At 42.9% G+C, this 20131-nt stretch overlaps 1 protein-coding gene across 10 annotated transcripts in view; it reads right to left on the bottom strand.

Moving 5' to 3' along the window:
* The window catches only part of MTCL1 (microtubule crosslinking factor 1), a 135142-nt gene that overhangs the window by 102579 nt on the left and 12432 nt on the right, over positions 1–20131 (bottom strand). For all 10 annotated transcript variants that reach the window (XM_017543929.2, XM_017543930.2, XM_037744041.1 and 7 more), the window contains exon 3: positions 19370–19528. In XM_017543929.2, coding sequence (XP_017399418.1) covers positions 19370–19528 — 159 coding nt within the window. The remainder of the gene's footprint in view (positions 1–19369; positions 19529–20131) is intronic.

The raw sequence follows: 20131 nt of genomic DNA, 5'->3' as shown, positions 1-20131 counted from the left end.
CCGATGTGGCCATCCCAAGAGGCCCCATGATCTGCCTAAAAGGGTCCCCCAGAGCCTGCAGTGAGTGCTATGGGTGAGACTGCACAGGAAGCAAAACGAAGGCAGCTGTTCAGCACAGAGAGGACAAGCCAGGGTCGCCCGAGCCCAGCAAGGAGCCTGGCTGATGAAGAGAAGCAGCTTTGCTTATCACTAACCAAACAGGGCAATTTCATGACTCACAGTCATTTTCAAAGAACTTGACCGACAGTGGAATTACTGGCTTTTATTAACTATCCTGAGGTAATGATATAAAGAATCAGAAATTTCTCAGCAAGAGATTTGTTAAATGATGTTTTGGCTCTTTCTCAAGGGAAAATGAAGATGATAAAACCTTCACCTGTGCAATAAATATTTATCCAGTGCTTCATAAGTACGGAGCTGTGTTGAGAGAAACAGACATACCAAAAGGCAAAGAGGTGAGTGGCCCAAAATGCCACTGAGGGATCAAATGAGACTCGGAACTGCTGGGTGGCCTGGACTCCATACCAAGAAAGCACTTTCAGGACATATATAGCTAAGTGATCAAGGCTGTGTGGCACTGGCAGAGAACAACAGAATAGAGCAGAGAACCCAGAAATAGACCCAAAGACATGTGCCCAGCTGATTTTTGACAATGATACAAAAATAATTCAATGGAGGAAAGGTGGTCTTTTCAACAAACGGTGCCCGAGTAACTGGATGTCCACAGGCCAAAAAAATGAAACAACCTAAGTTTCATATCATATACAAAAATTGATTCAAAATGGATCACAGACATAAATGAACAATGTAAAATAATACAACTTTCAGAAAATACACAGGAAAAAACATTTCAGGATGTAGGGTGTATTCAATGTTAAGGGCACAGAGCTCTTCTTTTTCCTTGAGAAGACCCTGTAAGAGGATGAGAAGACAAGCTATGGAGTGAGAGAAAATATTTGCAAACCATGTATCTGACAGAAGATTTGTATCTAAGATACACTAAGCTCAGCGGCTCACACCTGTAATCCCATCATTTTGAGACGCCAAAGTGAGAGCATCGCTTGGGTCCAGGAGCTTGAGACGAGCCAGAGCAACACTGCAAGACCCCATCTCTACAAAAGATTTTCTACAGTCAGCCGGGCGTGGTGACGTGTCAACTGTAGTCCTAGTTATTCAGAAGGCTGAGGCAGAGGATCCCTTCAGCCCAGGAGTTCAAGGTGGCAGTATGCCAGGATTATACCACTGTACTCCAACCTGGGTGACAGAGGGAGACCTTGTCTCTAAAAAAATTTAATTAATTAATTTAATTTGATGTACAAAGAACTCTCAAAACTCAACAATGAAAAAAAAAAAAAAAACCCAGCCAGGCCTTATGCCTGTAATACCAGCACTTTGGGAAGCTAAGGCAGGAGCATCCCTTGAGCTCAGGAGTTTGAGACCAGACTGAGCAAAATGGCAAAACCCCAACTCTCCAAAAAATACGGAAATTAGCTGGGCATGTTAGCACCAGCCTGTAGTCCCAGCTACTCAGCCTGTAGTCCCAGCTACTCGGTGCCGGAGGTAGGAGTGGAAGGGGCTGAAGTGAGAGGCTTGCTTGAGCTCAATGAGGTCCAGGCTGCAGGAGTTGTGATCACACCAATGCACTGCAGCCTGGGCGACAGCAAGACCTTGGCTCAAGAAACAGTATAATAAACGAGCAATCTGGCTGGGCATGGTGGGTCACGCCTGTAATCCTAGCACTTTGGGAGGCTGTGGCAGGCAGATCACTTGAAGTCAGGAGTCTGAGACCAGCCTGGCCAACATAGAGAAACTCTGTCTCTACTAAAAATACAAAAATTAGCTGAGGTAGGAGAATTGTTTGAATCCAGGAGATAGAGGTTGCAGTGAGTCGAGCCGAGATCGCGTCACAGCACTCACTCCAGCCTGAGAGACAGAATGGGAGACTCCATCTTAAAAGAACAAAAAGAAAACAAAATCCAAGCAATCCAATTCAAAACGGGGCAAAAGACACTTAGAGACATTGTACCTAAAAGGAATTTGCCAATGAACAAAGAGCACCATGAAAAGAGGTCTAATATCATTCACCATCAGAGAAATGCAAATTAAAAACACAATGAGGTATCACCTCTCAGAATAGCTAAAATTAAAAAGGGACATCAACTGCTGGTCAGGATGAAGAGGAACTGGAGTGCTCATATATTACTGGTGGCAATATTAAGTGGTACAACCGCTCCAGCAGACAGTTTGGTACTTTTTTTACATTTATCCCAGGGAAATGAGAACTTATATTCCCACAAAAACCTGCACATGAAAGTTCACAACAACTTTATTTAACAGTCTGTGACGTAAGAAAAACAAACTGCTTTTCTTTCTCTCTACTCACATTCAACACAGAATACTTCCATGATCAAAGGTGCGGGGTTTTCTCACGTTGAGCAATTCTCCCACACTGACGTTGGCTGGGTGGCCTACAATGCAGTGCAGTCTGGCACTATACTCGGACAGCATCAGATCCGAGGGTAGGAACTCAGTCCCACAAGCCTGCCTCCAACTTCAGACACAGATCGCAAGGGGTGGATCCCTAGGTCACGCACAGCTTCTTTCTAACCTGGCCAGACAGAACTCCCACAACCCCCTCCTAGGATTCGATCATGTGCTAGAATGGCTCACAGAACTCGAGAAAACACTTTACTTATATTTACCCATTTATTAAAAAAGGATTCAACTCAGAAACAACCAGAGATGCACAGGGCAAAGTATGCAGAAGGCTTGGGGCTTCTACACCCTCTCAGGGGTGGGCCACCCTCCTGGGACCACCAGTGTTCAGCAGCCTGAGACCCTGTCCTGGGAGTTTTATGGAGGCTTCACTAGATAGGCATGGTCGATTGCAGCGGAGTGGCCAATCTTCTGTCCCCCTTTCCTCCCAAGATGGAGCAAGGGAGTGGGTGATGAAATTTCCCACCTTCTAATCACAAGGTTGGTTCCCCTGGCAACCAGCCCGGAAGACCAGTCCTCATTAGCATACAAAAAGACACAGATCACTTCCAAGGTTCCACGGGTTTTAGGAGAGGTGTGCCAGGAAAGGGGAGAGGGGGATGGGAGGGAGGGAGAACAAACATACATTAATTATTCCACACAGTCCAAAATGGAAATAATCCAGATGTCCCCGAGTGAGTGCATAAATAAACTGAGGTCCATCCTAGCACAAATAGTGCTCAGCAATAAAAAGGAAAAAACTACAGATACAGACAACAACCTGGGTGAACCTCCAAAAAACAAAGTTACAACAAATTTAAAGATCTTGGTTGCCTTTATTTGTAATTCTAGAATCGGCAACACTTCATTCCGTAAGACAGAGTACGTGTCCCCATGAGCTGTGCAGAAGAGCCTAGCTTTATAGACAGAGGACTGAATAAAGCAGACAGAACAAATAACCAAAAGCAGATTTGGTCATTTCAAAGTTACTTTTCCTTGTAAGGCAGGAGGAGAAAAATTACAAGAGAGACTATAATGAATTAGTTAACTATAATGAATTAGTTAAGGCCAGGTTACCTTTTTTTTTTTTGGTAAGGATTAAAGCAGAGGGAATATCATTATCACACCCATTGAAACTGGCCTGTTTGGGAAACTGGCTGCTATCTCTCCCTCTTCTTATTTAAAATGTCAGATAACTCAGTTTCCGACGGGAGAGGAAGAACTTTAGCAGGAGTGACTCCATTTCAATTATTAGTCTGGTCTGTTGGGATCTAGTGCGGAAGCTTGGTCCAAAACAAAGGCCTCCTATAATTTTAATTTAGCACCAGAGAATGATGCCAAGAAAAAAAAAAAAAAAAAAAAAAAAAAAAAAAAAAAAAAAAAAAAAAAAAAAAAAAAAAAAAGCCCATGCCCAAAGGTTACATACTATATGGTTCCATTTATATAACATTTTTGAAAGACAAAATAATCGAAATGAGCAACAGGATGGTAGCTGCCATAAGCAAGGGGCAGAAAGGAACCTTGCGGTGATGGGCATGCTTTGTATGTCAACATCCTGGTCCTGATAACAGACTAGAGTTTTGCAAGATGGTACCATTGGGGAAAAGTAAGTAAAGAGTATGGGGATGTCTCTGCACTATTTCTTACAGTTGCATGTGAATCTACAAGTATCTGAAAACAAAAGGTTTAATTAAAAATAAAAAATAGCGCTGTGACTCCTGTCTGTAACTCCAGCACTTTGGGAGGCTCAGGCAGGAGAATTACTTGAAGCCAGGAGTTCGAGACCAGACTGGGCAACAGAGAGAGACCCCACCTCTACAAAAAATTTACAAATTAGCTGTGCATGGTGGCACACAGCTGTAGTCCCAGCTGCTCGGGAGGCTGAGGCAGGAGGATTGCTTGAGCCCAGGAGGTTGCGGCTACAGCGGGCTAAGATCATATCACTACACTAACAACGAGGCTCTGTCTCTCTTTAAAAAAAAAAAAAAGAAAAGATTCTTCTGGAAATGCCACCAAACAAAGCTTGTTTGGAAGCTTTCCAAACAAACATTTTCATATGATTAGACTATTACACAGTTACTAGGGAAAACCTGAAAGATAAAACTGTCGAGGGAGAACGTTTCCATAATTCTAATAATCCAGAGATGCATCTGATTTTTCATATGAAGTAGAAACATACCATATTGTTCTGTGTGGTAGAAATAAGATGATCCAAGTATGATTTCACAGTCACACAGTTTATTGCCATACAAGAGTTATATTTTCTTTTTGGTTCACAATAAAGAGGGGGAGAATAAGGAGAACAAATCTTACAGGAAATATTCAACAGCCAAGGTACATCAGCCACACAGTGAGTGGGTCACAAAATTATTCCAGTCTTATTGCTCAAAGAGGCCAGAAGCAGGCTCTGTGGAAAGTGAGGTCTCGGGAGAGACTGGCTTCATTTTCAGGTCCCTGAGGCTGGAGGGTGGCGCTGGCTAGCAGGAAAGGCTTCAGAGACAGGCTCCGAGGCTGACAGAGTGTGGCCCTGCCATGGCACAGACTCTTGGTCTTTAGAGAAGTGGTTGATCCTGCAGCCTATGCCCTCGAAGTGTCTGTCAGACTCATAGGTTTATACATGTTTGAAGACCAGTGGCTAAGGTCCGTAGCTCACGTATGGGGATCTCATGAGGTGTGACATCATTTTATTGATGGGCAGTGAGAGTTCCCTCTGAAGTACTTGTCACATCAAAACACATCACTAATGTAGAAAACCATGTATGTGTCTACAATCGTTTCAAAGCTCCATAACATACATACTTCTTAGGTACTATTTTTCATTTTCTTTTTTTTTCTTTTGAGACAGGGTCTTGCTCTACCACCTAGGCTGGAGTGCAGTGGTACAATCACAGCTCACTGCAGCCTTGAACTCCTGAGCTCAAGTGATCTTCCTGCCTCAGTCTCCCAAGTAGCTATGACCACAGGCATATATCACTATGCCCAGCTAACTTTTGTGTTTTCAGTAGAGACAGGATCTCACTGTTTTGCCCAGGCTAGCCTTGAACTCCAAGCCTCAAGTGACCCTCTTGCCTCAGCCTCCCAAAGTCTGGGATTACAAGTATGAGTTACTATGCCTGGCCCCTAGAAGAATCTTAAAGAATGGGCAGGATTTGGTGGGCAAGGTGGGTCACACCTGTAATCCCAGCACTCTAGGAGTCTGAGTTAGAAGGATCACTTAAGACCAGGATTTTGAGGCTGCAATGAGCTATGATCACACCCCTGTATTCCAGCCTGTCTGACAGAGCAAGACCCTATCTTTAAAAAAAAAAGAAAAAGAAAAACTTTTTTAAATGAAAAAAAAATGAATGGGCAGGATATCAATACATAGAGGTGGAAATCTAGGAAAAATCTTGGGGAAAGAACGACACAGTCCATGGCACTGGATGGGAAGAAGGATGGGTGTTCGGGAAAGAGGTCAGGGCAGGCAGGGAGGATCTGATCACTCTCTGCGAAGGTAAATCCTACCCTCCTCCTCCTATAATTTTCTCAGGAGAGATGAAAGAAGCAGCTTAATAAGTCATTCTAAAAGTAGAAATTCATTTCTTAGAGAAGCGTTACTATGTCAAAGAAAGCTACAGGTGCCCTTCCTGCCAACCCATCAGAGTCGGGCACCCTGGCTGCTCAACACTCTCTGGTCCCCACGTATCAAATACTGTGGCTCCCTGAAGGTCACTGCATCCAAGCTGGCTCTAGGTGCTCACCTTGCCTTCTGACCCTGGTAACCAGCTTCTTTCTGAGTCCACAAACCAAGGAGGAGGTGGCTCCAGAGGGAAGGTCTGGAGGAAGGGGCGAAAGGAAGACAGCTACAGGGAGTGGAGGACCTGGGGAGAGTCCAGCTGCGCCTCCCATGCTTCCCTGGCTGGGGGCCACTCCCAAACCCCAGACCATGACTTCCTCATGGGTGTCATGAGAGGGGTGTCATGAGAGGGGTGCCAGCTCACCTCAAGGACCCTCTGGCACCAAGGCCCTGTCAACCTGGGTCCTGGGTGCACAACTGGCCTTGTGCGTAGAAGCCCGATGGCAGATCCGCTCCCACCCATGCACAAGAGGGGCTCTACGCACTCTTCCCTTCTCCTTCTTCCTCCTCTCCACTTTCCTTTTTCCCAATGTAACAACAGTCACTCAACAGTGTTAGTGATGTACTCCTTTCACAACAGAACTTAACTAAATAGCATAACATAAGACACTGAAGCCATGGCTCACTGGGAGGGAGCAAAGGAACCCATCCTGTGCCTTGCAGGGGGCCACGGCAAGGCTCAGGCCACACAGCTGGAGGACAGCCCTGGCGTGCACTGGGAAGAGGGCTGCAGGAATTTCATCAGCTTAGCTCAAGGCCTTACTACAATTTTGTCTTGATTTTGACAAAAACTGGCTGCAATGCATCATGGTTGGGAGCAGGGTATGAGTCAGCTCTTAGTGCTATTTATGGTTGTTTAACTGAACACGTACCCCTCCTTCCCAGCCACCAAAACAGTTCCACACACAGCTTACATAGTTGAAAATATGGATGCTCAAACTTTCTGCAGTTGCTGCCCTGCTCCTAGTCCTCCATGGCCTCTGAACTCTGGATTTCCCAGCCTGGTTTTGTTCCCTTGCTTGACTCAGCCCTAATCCAGTCCCACCCCTGCCTTCCTAGTCTGGAAAAAAGGCACAGAAGGCTCACACTGGCAGCAACAAAGAAAGTAGTTTCCCTCCTGACCCCAGACAGTGCAGGCACACGTGCTTGCATTAACACACACACACAGAGATACACACACATAGATACACCCCCCGACTCATAAGGTACACAGATACACCCCCCAACACAGAGATATACACAGAGATATACCTTCCTCCACACACAGAGATATATGTACACACACAGAGATACACCCCCACACACAGAGATATACACACACAGAGATATACACATACAGATATACCCTCCCACACACAGAGATATATACACACAGAAACACACACACACACAGATACACACACAGAGATACGCATGCACACACAGAGAGATATATACACAGATACAATCACACACACAGAGAGCTATACACACACACACAGATACAGCCCCATATACAGATATACACAGAAATACACACACGCACACAGATACACACACACAGATACACTCCCACACCCCCACACAGATACATACACACAGATACACTCCCACACCCCCACACAGATATATACACAGACACACCCCCAAACAGATATATGCACATGGAGCACACACACACACAGATATACACACAAACACAGATATACACACACACAACCCCTCACACATACAGATATACACACAGACACCTCCCCCCCACACAGAGACATATACACACAGATACACACATACAGACATACACACATCCACCACAGAGATACACACACATACACACAGAGATACCCCCCACAGAGATACAAATACACAGACACAGAGATATACACACAGATACACACACAGACACCCACACCCACACAGATACACCCACACCCACACATACAGAGATGCATACCCCACACACAGATACACACACACACTCACACATCCCCCATACAGACACAGATCCACAGAGACAGACATAGATACACACAGATACACCCCCACACAGAGATCTACACACAGATACACCCCACACACACAGATATACACACACAGACACACCCCACACACAGATATACACAGATACAGAGATAGATACACACAGATACACCCACACACACAGAGATATACACACAGAAACCCTCCCACAGAGATACACACAGATACACCCATAGATACACACCCACACACAGATATACACCCACCAGAGATAGAGATACATACACACAAGGATATACATATATACACACACACACAGATACACACACAGAGATAGATACACACAGAGATACACACCCACACAGATACACACACATATACAGATACACACCTACACAGACATACACAACCAGGGATACACACACACAGGTACACACACACAGAGATGGATACATACATACACAGAGATACAGAGATACACTCAAAGATACATACATACACGGATATACACATACACAGAGATACAGAGATACACACAAAGATACATACATACACAGATACATCCCACATACACAGAGATATACACACAGAGAGATATGCTCACACAGAGATATACACACATCCAGAGATATACACACACGAATACACACACACAGAGATGGCTATACATAAACACAGATACCCACACACAGATATACCCCCCCCACACCCACAGAGGTATACACACACACATACACAGATACACATACACACACACATACACAGATACACATACACACACACATACACAGATACACATACACACAGATAGATACACACATACAGAGATACACAGATACATACCACACCAATACACACACAGATGCACTCACAGAGATAGATACACAACCACACAGACATACACATCAGAGATACACACACACGATACACACACACAGAGGTACACCCACAGAGATAACACACAGATACCACACACAGAAATACACACAACACAGAGATACGCACACACAGATAACACTTACACAGAGATGATATGTACACAGAGATACACACCACATAGAGATACACACACACAGATACACATCCACACAGAGATACCATACACAGAGATACACATCACACAGATAAGCACACACACACACACACACACACGGATGCACACACACACAGAGATACAGAGATACACACAGAGATAGATACACACACCTACACAGAGATGCACATCCACACAGAGATACACACACACGGATACACATACACAAGGATATACACACAGATACATACCACACACAGATACACACAGATACAAACACACACAGATACACACACACAATCACCACACATACACATACAGAAATATACACACACACAGATACCCACACCAGTGTTTGGGGAAAGGCTTAACCAGACATCTCCAATTCCTCTCCTCCCACTCACGACCCTCATTGACCTAGCAGGCCATGTAACTGTGATATCATTTAGGGCACCAGATTTCTTTCCCCTCTTGTTCTCTGGCTAGAGTCATCCCATACCCTCTAAAATCATGTCTAGCCAACGACACCAAGAGTTGTTCCATTTCTTTGGAAGTGTCCTAGGCTGGCACACAGACACCTGCATGTACACCACATGACCTGCTGGCCCTACAGTCTACTGTCAGCTCGGGCAGGAGTGGGGCCCTGACCCCAAGGCAGCCACCCACACCCATCAGTGTCCTAGGGGGTCCCCTGGCACAAGAACGCTGCCCAAATATGCTTATACCAGCTCACCCAAGCAAAACCTTGCCTATAAGGGAGACGCTACCATCTGGAAACAAAGATAACATTATTTTATTGCACTGTGGCATAATGGCAATAAATCATTTATTATATTTGTATACCCCTGTTTCCATATTCTATGGCTGTCTGCCACTTTGAAGGTAGTGACACGCAGAGGAAAGTCCTTGCCCACTCATTGAGAAAAATGTACAATGACACCCAGAGACACGGCAGCAGAAGCCATGATGCAGGAGCCCTAAGAAGCTGTGAGGTCGATGAGGCTGGGGAGCCACAGGGCAGAGGGAGACAGGATGGAGGGCCCAGAGCTGCCACTGGGCACTTCTGCTGAACCCTGAAGGGTCACATCCAGTTTTGGCAACACAGCACACTGAGCTATCATGAACCTCTTTCCAACATACTGCTAGAGATGCTGAATAAAATACAACAAACACAGACTTATTCGCAGCTGAACTTGAAAAAAAAAAAAAAAAAAGGAAAGAAAAAGAAAAGGAAAATGCCCAGTGTCGGAGACGGGTGAGGGATTGAAATGAGAGTAGTAAGCACAAGAGTGTATGTCAGGGGTGAGGGCAGAGAGTGGCTGAAGTTACCAGCCTCAGAAACAGGTCCTCACAGCCAGGGGCATGAGGAGAGGCTTTGATCCATGCACCCAGACACCCACTGAGCAGCCACACCCAGCGAGGAGGAGAAGCAGCTCTGTCTCGGGTGCCTTTGAGGTAGAAACCCTCTCCTTTCCAGCGTAAAAGTGCCTGAGGCTGCTGCCATACGCAGGATGGATGGCCAGAATGGGAAGTGAGCAAGAGTTGTACTGGATCAATCTTAAAGTAAGGTCTCTGGAAAAGGCCCACATGAAAACCTCACTAGAAGGACGTTTCAACAGATCTCGGGGACCCCCCCACTCACAGGCATGCAGAAGAAAATCCCCTGTAAGGGAGGAGGCTGCAGATCTGACAAACAGGATTAGGAATGCCAGGAACTTGAGAGAACAGAAAGACAGACAAACACTGTAACTGACATTGTAACTGTAAAATGTTTAGAGACTAAAAAGAAAAAATACGAATGATAAGGAAAGAAGAACATTCTATATAAAGAAACCAGCAAATTTTTAAAAATTCAGTGGGCCATCATAGCTCACACCTGTAATCCCAACATTTTGGGAGCCCAAGGGGGGAGGATTTCTTGAGCCCAGGAGTTCAAGACCAGCCTGGCAACACAGTGAGACCCCTATCTCTACAAAAAATTTAAAACTTAGTTGGGTGTGGTGGTACATGCCTGTAGTCCCAGCTACTGGGGATGCTGAGGCAGGAGGATCACTTCAGCCCAGGAGGTAAAGGCCTGGGTGAAAGAGTAAGAACATGTCCCCCACCCTCCAAAAAAATTTTAATTCTAAAAATGAACAGTAAACTCACTGAAATGGAAGATAATAACTGTCATCTTTACAGAAGAAAAGAACTAGTAACTTGGAGAAGAAATGCAAAAATTACCCAGAATGCAGCATATAAGGAAAAAAAAATTTTCTGAAAAACACAGATAAGTGACAGAAATGATGGAATAAGAATGGGCAACATAAGGAGGGGCACAGTGGCTCACACCTGTAATCCCAGCACTTCGGGAGGCAGAGGTGGGCAGATCATGAGGTCAGGAGTTCAAGACCACCCTGACCAATATAGTAAAACCCCATCTCTACTAAAAATATAAAAATTAGCTGGACATGGTGGCACGTGCGTGTAGTCCCAGCTACTTGGGAGGCTGAGGCAGGAGAATCGCTTGAACCTGGGAGGCAGAGGTTGCAGTGAGCTGAGATCATGCCACTGCACTCCAGCATGGGCGACAGACCGAGACACAGCATCAAAGGAAAAAAAAAAAAAAAAAAAAAAAGAATGGGCAACCTAAGAAGGCCCCATGTAAGACTAGCAGGAGTTCTGGAAAGAATGCAAGTGATGAAAAGGAAATATGATTCAGAGAAAATCTCAATATCAAACACTATTCAGAGTGAGAGTTCTCCAGATTTAATGACAGACTTAATCAGATTGATGGTGAATGTTGAGCAAAATAAGAATAAATCTAGATAAAGCAGACTTAAACTATAGAATACCAAACACAAAAAGAAAAACATAAAAGTCAGAGAGTAAAGACAGATTAGCTACAAAAATAAAAATTATGCTGACAGCAGACCGCTCTATAGCAAAATGAGCCAAAAGATAATAAAATACTATCTTCCAAGTGTTGGAATTCCATGTCCAGCTAAATAGATTTCAAGACGATATGAAATAAAAGCACTTCAGACAATACTAGTCACTGAAAAAAAAACTGCTGAAGGATTAAATAAAACATCAGCAAAAAGGAAACTGAACTCAGAGGAATAACACTCAAGAAGCAATGATAAGTAAACAAACTGGCATTTAAATTAGCTGTAAATTAATCCAAACAAGCATTAATTATTAAATAAGTTTTAAAAAGGTCATTTTAAAAAATGATACTAAAGCATATGAAAGATAAGATTTGATTAAAGTTGAAGTTTTCTAAGATGGTTATATTATTCAGGAGGAGACTAGAACTAAATTGTTTTAAACTTCAAATATGCATGTTAAATATGTGAATAATCATTAAAATAACAGAAATAGAATGTATAACTTCCCAACCAAGACAGAGAATCAAAAACTCAAAGAGAAGTCAATATTGAAAGAAAGAAAGAGAAGGAGAGAGGGGGGAGGGAGGGAAAGAGAGAAAGAAAGAAAGAAAGAAAAAAGAAAGGAAGGAAAGAAGGAAGGAAGAAAGAGAAAGAGAGAAAGAAAGGGGGGAGTGAGAGAAAGAAAGAAAAAGAAACAAAAGAGAAGAAACAGAAAGAGAGAAAGAAAGAAAAGAAAGAAGGGGAAGGAAGGAAGGTGGGAAAGAAAGTAGGCAGGCATGCAGGGAAAATAACATAAAATATAATGACAGAAAACTCAACCCATCAGTAGCCACAATACATATTAATGGATTAAATATGTCAGTTTAAAAAAGAGAGTATTACATCACATTTTTAAAAAATGTAACTATATTCTGTTCATAAGAAAAACACTGAAAACATAATGACATAGAAAAATAGAAAATAAAGAAATCATAGAAAAGCTATCCCAGGCTATGCATAGGACATGAACAGACATTTCTCAATTGAAGACATGTAAGTGGCCAAGAAACATGAAGAAATGCTCCACATCACTAATCATCAGAGAAATGAAAATTAAAACCACCATGAGATGTCATCAGACATCAGTCAGAATGGCTGTTATTAAAACATCCAAAAACAGCAGATGTTGGCATGGATATGGAGAAAACGGAACTCTTAAACACTGTTGGTAGTAATGTAAATTAGTACAACTCTATGGAAAACAGTACGGGGAATTCTCAAAGTAGTAAAAATAGAACTACCATTCAACACAGCAATCTCATTAATGGGCATCTACCCAAAAGAAATCATTACATAAAACAGACACATGCACTCATATGCTTACTGAAGCAATATTCACAATAGCAAAATCATGGAATCAACCTAAGCATCCATCAGTAGGTAATTAGGTAAAGACAGTGTGGCATATATACACCATGGAATACTTTGCAGCAATAAAAAATAATGAAATCCTGTCTTTTGCAGCAAGATGGATGGAGCTGGAGGCCATTATCTTAAGTAAAATAACTCACAGAAAATCAAATACTGCATGTTCTCACTTACTAGTGAGAGCTAAACAATGGGTAAACATAGACACGAAGATGTAAATAGTAGACACTGGGGACTCCTTAAGCAGGCAGATTGGGTGGGACAGTGGTGAGGGTCTGTACTGGGTACAATGTTCACCATTTGGGTGGTGTGTGCACTAAAAGCTCAAACCTCACTATTATACAAAATACTTGTGTAGCAAACCTGCACACATACCCTCCAAATCTAAAATTTAAAAGAATTTTTAAAAGAATTACCAAAACCCTGGGGTTCAGACGACTACCATCTCTCTCATGGATTTACTGGAGAAGCCTTCTAACTTGCCTCCTCCACTCACCCCTTAGTATGGACTGAACGTTTGTGCCTGCTGCCAAATTCACAGTGGAAGCCCTGATCCTCAGTGTGATGTTCTATGGAGGTGGGGCCTTGGCCCCATGATGGGGCTAATACGTTTATGAAGAGGAAGAAATACCAGAATGTGTGCTTGTTGCTCTCTCTCTCTCTCACTCTTATTCTCACTGTCACTCTCTCTTACACGTGAAAACACAGCAAGAAGGCAGCTATCTGTAAGCCAGCAAGAGGGCTCTCACCAAGAACCAAATTGACTAGCGCTTTGATTTTCGACTTCCCAGCCTCCAGAACTGTCAGAAATAAATGTGTGTTGTTTAAGAAAAAAAACAAAAAAAACAGGAAGAAAAGCTATCCCAAACCAATACTACCCAAAATAAATTTGGTATAGATGATGAAAGCAGATTAAAAAAAAAGACTTTATAACAAAAAACAATACATCAGAATAAAGAGGTCATTACCAGCTGATAAACGGAATAACTCATCATGAAGAAGAGTCCTAAATCTGTTTTCACTTAAAAATATGTCATCAAAATAAATAAGGCAAAGTTTGACAAATTACAAGAATAAAATTAAAATGCATGATTATAATGGGATAAAAAACTACAAAGGATATAGAAAATTTGAATACAGTGAGCAAATGAGTCAATATATTTTTTCAAATTGCAACAATATACTAATGAACTATAAATTAATCTTATAACCACCATTAAAAAAATTTTTAGCTGAATAAATGGAAAATATCAGCGTGCACCCTGAATAACAAAGGTAAGCATTACTTTGCTAAGCCTTTGTTTATAGCTGTATATTGAGTGATGATGCCCTTTTTGCTGTGGGTTACAACTGAAGTTTGAAGTCTTCAATCTAATAGATTTAAATCAAAGTCTGTACGCCTAAACTGGAGTATTCACATTCCTCTCAAGCACACAGGAAACATTACAAAATCTGATGATTGACTATGCACAAAAGAAGTCTCAACCAAACCCAGAGAATCCATGTCATTTTCTGAATGATGAAAGGCGGCCGCAAGAAGTCGTCACTTAGTTGGTTCCCTGGGACTCTCTTCAATAACCTGAGCTCACTGGAATGATCTAGAACATGTCTCTGGTCCCCTGTAAGTGCTGGCTAACCTGGCTAATTGATACTTGTGCCTAGTATGTAACAGAACTCCAAAAATTGAGGGTAGAATGAGATATTGTTCAGTGAAAGAATTAGGGCAATCTTTAAGAAGTGGAAAGTAAGCCAAGGTTAACCATTTTCTACATTTTGAGAGATCCCACTATAGGTAGAGTTGAATACTAGAAGAAATATATTTGAAAAAACAAGGGTGAAAATTGTTTGAGCTTTACACAAGTGGAGAGCATGTGGGTGCCTGGGGGCACAGACTCCAAGAGTGAACAGGCACAGGATGCCAGCAAGGAAGCTGGCTAGTCAGAAGGGACAATTCTAGGCAGATCAGCCCTTTTCTTATCAATAGAGAAAGTAACTTTTCAAAGACACACCTCTAGTAGTTCAAAAAGAATCAGAGGGCACAGTCCAGTCATCCTTCTGAACTGCTCTTCCATTTCAGACCAGGGTTTACAGCCCTGGAGTGGGAAACCCAAAAGGGAACTGGGGATGGGTCAGGGTGTAACAGTCCACTGTGTCATGCCAAAGAGTTAGACAAGCCAAGGCAAGTCTGTCTGTTTAGGCAGAGTGACATGGTCAGAATTTGGGCAGGGAGAGGGGAAAAGAGAAAAGGGAAGGACTAGAAATTCTGTACACATTCAACATGCATGATCAGCCTACACTGTCAGCTCTCAAATACTCGTCTGAGGTGGCGGACTGGTAAAAGTATGGATACACTGGAGAAAGAAAATTTTTTAAATTGAGGTTAAAATTCATGTAACAGAAAACTAACCATTTTCAAGTACACAACTCAGTGGCATTTAGTGCATTCGCGTGTTGTGCAACCACCATCTCTATCTCATTCTAAAATATTTTCATCACCCCAAAAAGAAACTGCCCACCCATTAAGCAGTCAGTCCCCCTTCTCCCATCTCCCCCACCCCAGGAAACCATGAATCTGTTTTCCATCTATATGAATTCATCTACTCTGGATATTTCTTATCAATGCAGACAAACAGTATGTCTGGCTTCTGTTACTTAGCAGATTTTCAAAGTTCATCCATGTTCTATTATAGGGTGTCAGTGAGAATGAAATGTCTAAAGACTGCAAAAGCTGAACCTACAGCACTGAGCAAGCAGTTGAAGAGGAGAGAAGAGGATTAAGGGTAACACCATCATTGGGCTTGGGGACTCAAAGGACTCAGGGACCGGTACTCAAATAGGAGACAGAGAAGGTGCAGGGTGTGGCGAGGGATGCTGGGTTTTTTCTGGACACAGAGTCTGAAGTGCTAGGAAAAACTAGTGTTGGAGATGACCAGCAGGCAGCTGAAAACAGTCTAGAACTTCAGAGAGAAGGGAGTGGCGGCTCCAGAGGGGCAAAGGCCAGGAGATGCTCTGTTTCACAGACCCCTGAGGCCGAGGGGATACACACACATCTGCAACAACTGCTGCTGCTCAGACACACACAACCACTAACTGTCCTTGCCTTTTTCAGGAAGTCACACATCCATTTACAAAACTCCAGAGGTGAACGACAAAAAGCAAGGCTCAAGATAGAAAAAATATTATCCTCACCCCAGGGCTAGAATGTTTGTTCTGGCTTTTGCAAAAAGAATCCATTCACAAAGAAAGCCGCTGGCATTTTCCAATAAATATTTCCTCCATCACCTTTGAACCTTGTGTCACTAGATGCCATCATTCTCTGCTTCCAGTTTAATCTACGAGCCTCTAACCCTCTTGGGACTCCTGTCAGTTTTATGACTCATTTAGAAGCTTGGTGTAAATATGTGGTCCCACCAGTCTGACTGCAACTCTGGAAGTAAAATACTTCATCCCAACTGAGCAATTCTTCTCAGTAATTCTAAGCCACAAAGGGAGGGCTGACAACTCTCCGTTTTCTCCTCACATCCACCCTGCGCCAGCATCAAGCTCTCTGAAGATCCTTGTCTCACCCTGGCCTTGCTTTTGAATGTCAAGAGCAGCAATGATGGTTTCTTCCTCCAAAGAGATGCCAAGTCCTACACAAATCCATTTAAACGTATGGAAAAGAATCTTCACCTACTTAAAATTACATATTCATGTTTTACACATTTTACATGTTTACATATTCATACACAAATGTATACACATATAAAATTTTATAAAATACACTTCTACAGTTGACCCTTGAATAATATATGTTTGAACCGTGAAGGTCCACTTATACTCAAATCTTCTACCTCTGCCACCCCTGAGACAGCAAGACCAAACCCTCCTGTTCCTCCTCCATCTACTTAGTATGAAGACTATGAGCATAAAGACCTTTACAGTAATCCACTTCCACTTAATGATCAGTAACATATTTTCTCTTATGATTTTAACAACATTTTCTCTAGCTTTATTGTAAGAATACAGTACATGATACATGCAACATACAAAATATGTGTTTTATGTTATCAGTAAGGCTCCCAGTCAACAGTAGACTATTAGTAGGTAAGTTCTGGGGGAGTCAAAAGCTATACACATTATTTTCTCTTTTTTTCTTTAAAAAACAGAATCTTGCTGTGTTGCCCAACTACCTCAAAGTCCTGGGCATACGCAATCCTCCTGCCTCAGCCTCTCTAGTATCTAGGACTACAAGACATGCACAGATTTTCAACTGCACAGGAGGTGACTCCCCCCCGACCCCCCACCAATTCCCCGCATTGTTCCAGAGTCAATGGTAAACTATTTTCTATACCCTGTAACTGTTAAGGTCAGGGTCAAACTGAGAAAAGAAACCATTCCAGCAAACTTAGAACAAAGGAACGGGAGGGGAGTAAAGTACCAGCAACTATACCTCTCAGAGGCAGAGATCCTCAAGTAGAGGACAAATTCCTCAAGTCCTGGGAGCAGATACAAGTATAAGTTAAGGGGCGAGGGTTACCTGTGATGAAAGCAAGCTCCCAGAAGCTAACCTCTTCCTCTGGAAAGCTGCCCCATCTCCCAGGCATGCTCTGATCACACAGCTCTATGCTCTGCCCACTTCATTCATTCCTCTACTCAGCATGTGCCAGGTGCTGTTCTAGGCATGGGGGTGCCCACAGTGAACCAGAGAGACAAATCCCCTGTCTCTGCCCCACAGAGCTCATGATCTGAAGGATCACCCGTAAAGGAGGGGAGGGATGAAAGACAGAGAAAGAAAACAGATGAGCAGTGACAATAGACAAATGTCTCAGAATACATATGTCAGATGGAAAGGTGAACAGGGATGGCCGGGGTGGAGATGGGGACAACTTTCATGAGTGCTGACGGGAGGGGCTGAGCAAGGACCCAAAAGAGATAAGGGAATGAGCCACAGGTAACATGAGCGCCTGGAGAAAGAACATTCAGGCAAGGGCACGAATGGGAAGAGCAGGGAGGCCAAGGCAGCTGTGAGCAGAGGGGTGGGGGCAGAAGCAGAGAAGGGCACGCCTGCTACTTTGCTGTGATTTGTCTGTTTTCCTATCTGTGTGCCTGATTGAACTGGAGGCGCCTTGAGAGTAGGGCCTGCACTGCACATGCACGACTCCACCCAGAGCCCACGTAGGGCCGGAACCTGGTGCGGACGGGAGCGGGCATGGATAGGGAAGAAGTGTGTGGATCAGGAAACTTTTCCAAAGGAAAAATAAGCCACCAAGCAAGGCTGCTGGCAGGTGCAGGTAACATGCCAGAATTCACTGTGAGCTTAAAGCCTTCGTCAAAGGCTTTTAATTTCAACACATGCAGGACATTTCCAAGAAAACACTCAGCTTCAATCTTATAATGGAAGTCAATAACAAAACAGAATTTGCATTGCTGTATGCAAATGAAAAGAATATATATTCATTTTCCAGATTACTTTGCTAGAAAAATCATTCCCTAAAATTAAAAAATGTCTATATTCAACTCATTTTAGCTACACAGGTGGCATGCATTCATTGTCTATTTACACAGCTATAATAGACAACCATAACATACTTTCCAGCTCACTGGAGAAGACTCTGGAGAAAAAGCTACAACTTAATTTTCTATTCTAGCAATAATAGGCCCCACTTGGACAAACCAAAGGAATTAATGGTCAGCTCATCTGAGTGGTAATTACAAAAACTAGCTTTAGACCAAGGCTCAATAAGCCTTTTCAGTAAAAGGCCAAATAGAAAATATTTTAGAATTTGCAAGCAACACACAGTATTAAATCCACAGTCTTCTTTGCTTTTGGGGCTTTCTTTCATCTGAGTTTTGTTTGTTTGCCATGCTAGGGAAAAAATGTAAAAACAATCTAGTTTCTGAGCCAAACAAACAGGCCATGGTTTGCCAACCCCAGCTTTAGACCACAATGAGAAGGGGACACTTACAGTTCCAAGCTCCTCCTTATTAAAACCAAGAGGGCAGAAGCCCCCCGCAGTTCTGGATTACCTCTTTCAGTCTCTCGAGCTCATTCTGGAGGGCCTGCTTGGATATCTCCACTTCAATCATCTGCTGTCGGAGAGTTTCATTTTCATCTTCAGCTTTAGCGCGCTTTTCCTCCACTGTCTCAAGTTCATGGTGCAATCTGACAGACACATCTTTGGCTACCTGCATTGACCCACAGAGATCATTATCAGGATATAAGGCTTTTTGTGTGCTAAGGGTACTATCAGACAATGTCAGAGGCAAAATCATTAAGTAATATGGTATTATACCACATAGCAAAGACCCTGGTAATACATAACTGACCTACTTTTAAAGGAGGAGGAGATTCATTAAAAAATGAAATCAACATCCAGGCTAAAAGCCTACTCTGGCTGGTCTGATGATGGTGCATTATCAGAACTTGTTAACATTAGTGTCACTAAAGTTGATATACAACACACCCCCCCCCACTGCTAAATGTAAATGGCTTTAAAATAAATATAGTTTTTTAAAAGCCCACTTTTGATAACCCTCTTCCCTCACAGATGATCACCAAGAATGCCAATTCTGCCCAGGCTCACGTGCTTTAAGCAAGAAATTTAAATAATAATAAGCAAATGAACATTTCCGTTCCCTAAAGTAATACTGAACCCACCTGCTAACAAAGCAATTAAGTTGCCTGTAATCCCAGAACTTTAGGAGGAAAAGACGGAAGGATCACTTGAGGTCAGGAGTTTGGGACCAGCCTGGGAAACACAGTGAGACCCTGTCTCTAAAAAAATAATA

This window comes from Cebus imitator, unplaced genomic scaffold, assembly GCF_001604975.1.
Source record: "Cebus imitator isolate Cc_AM_T3 unplaced genomic scaffold, Cebus_imitator-1.0 Scaffold162, whole genome shotgun sequence".
In the NCBI taxonomy this organism is placed as follows: Eukaryota; Metazoa; Chordata; class Mammalia; order Primates; family Cebidae; genus Cebus; species Cebus imitator.
This window is presented reverse-complemented; position numbering and strand designations above follow the sequence as displayed.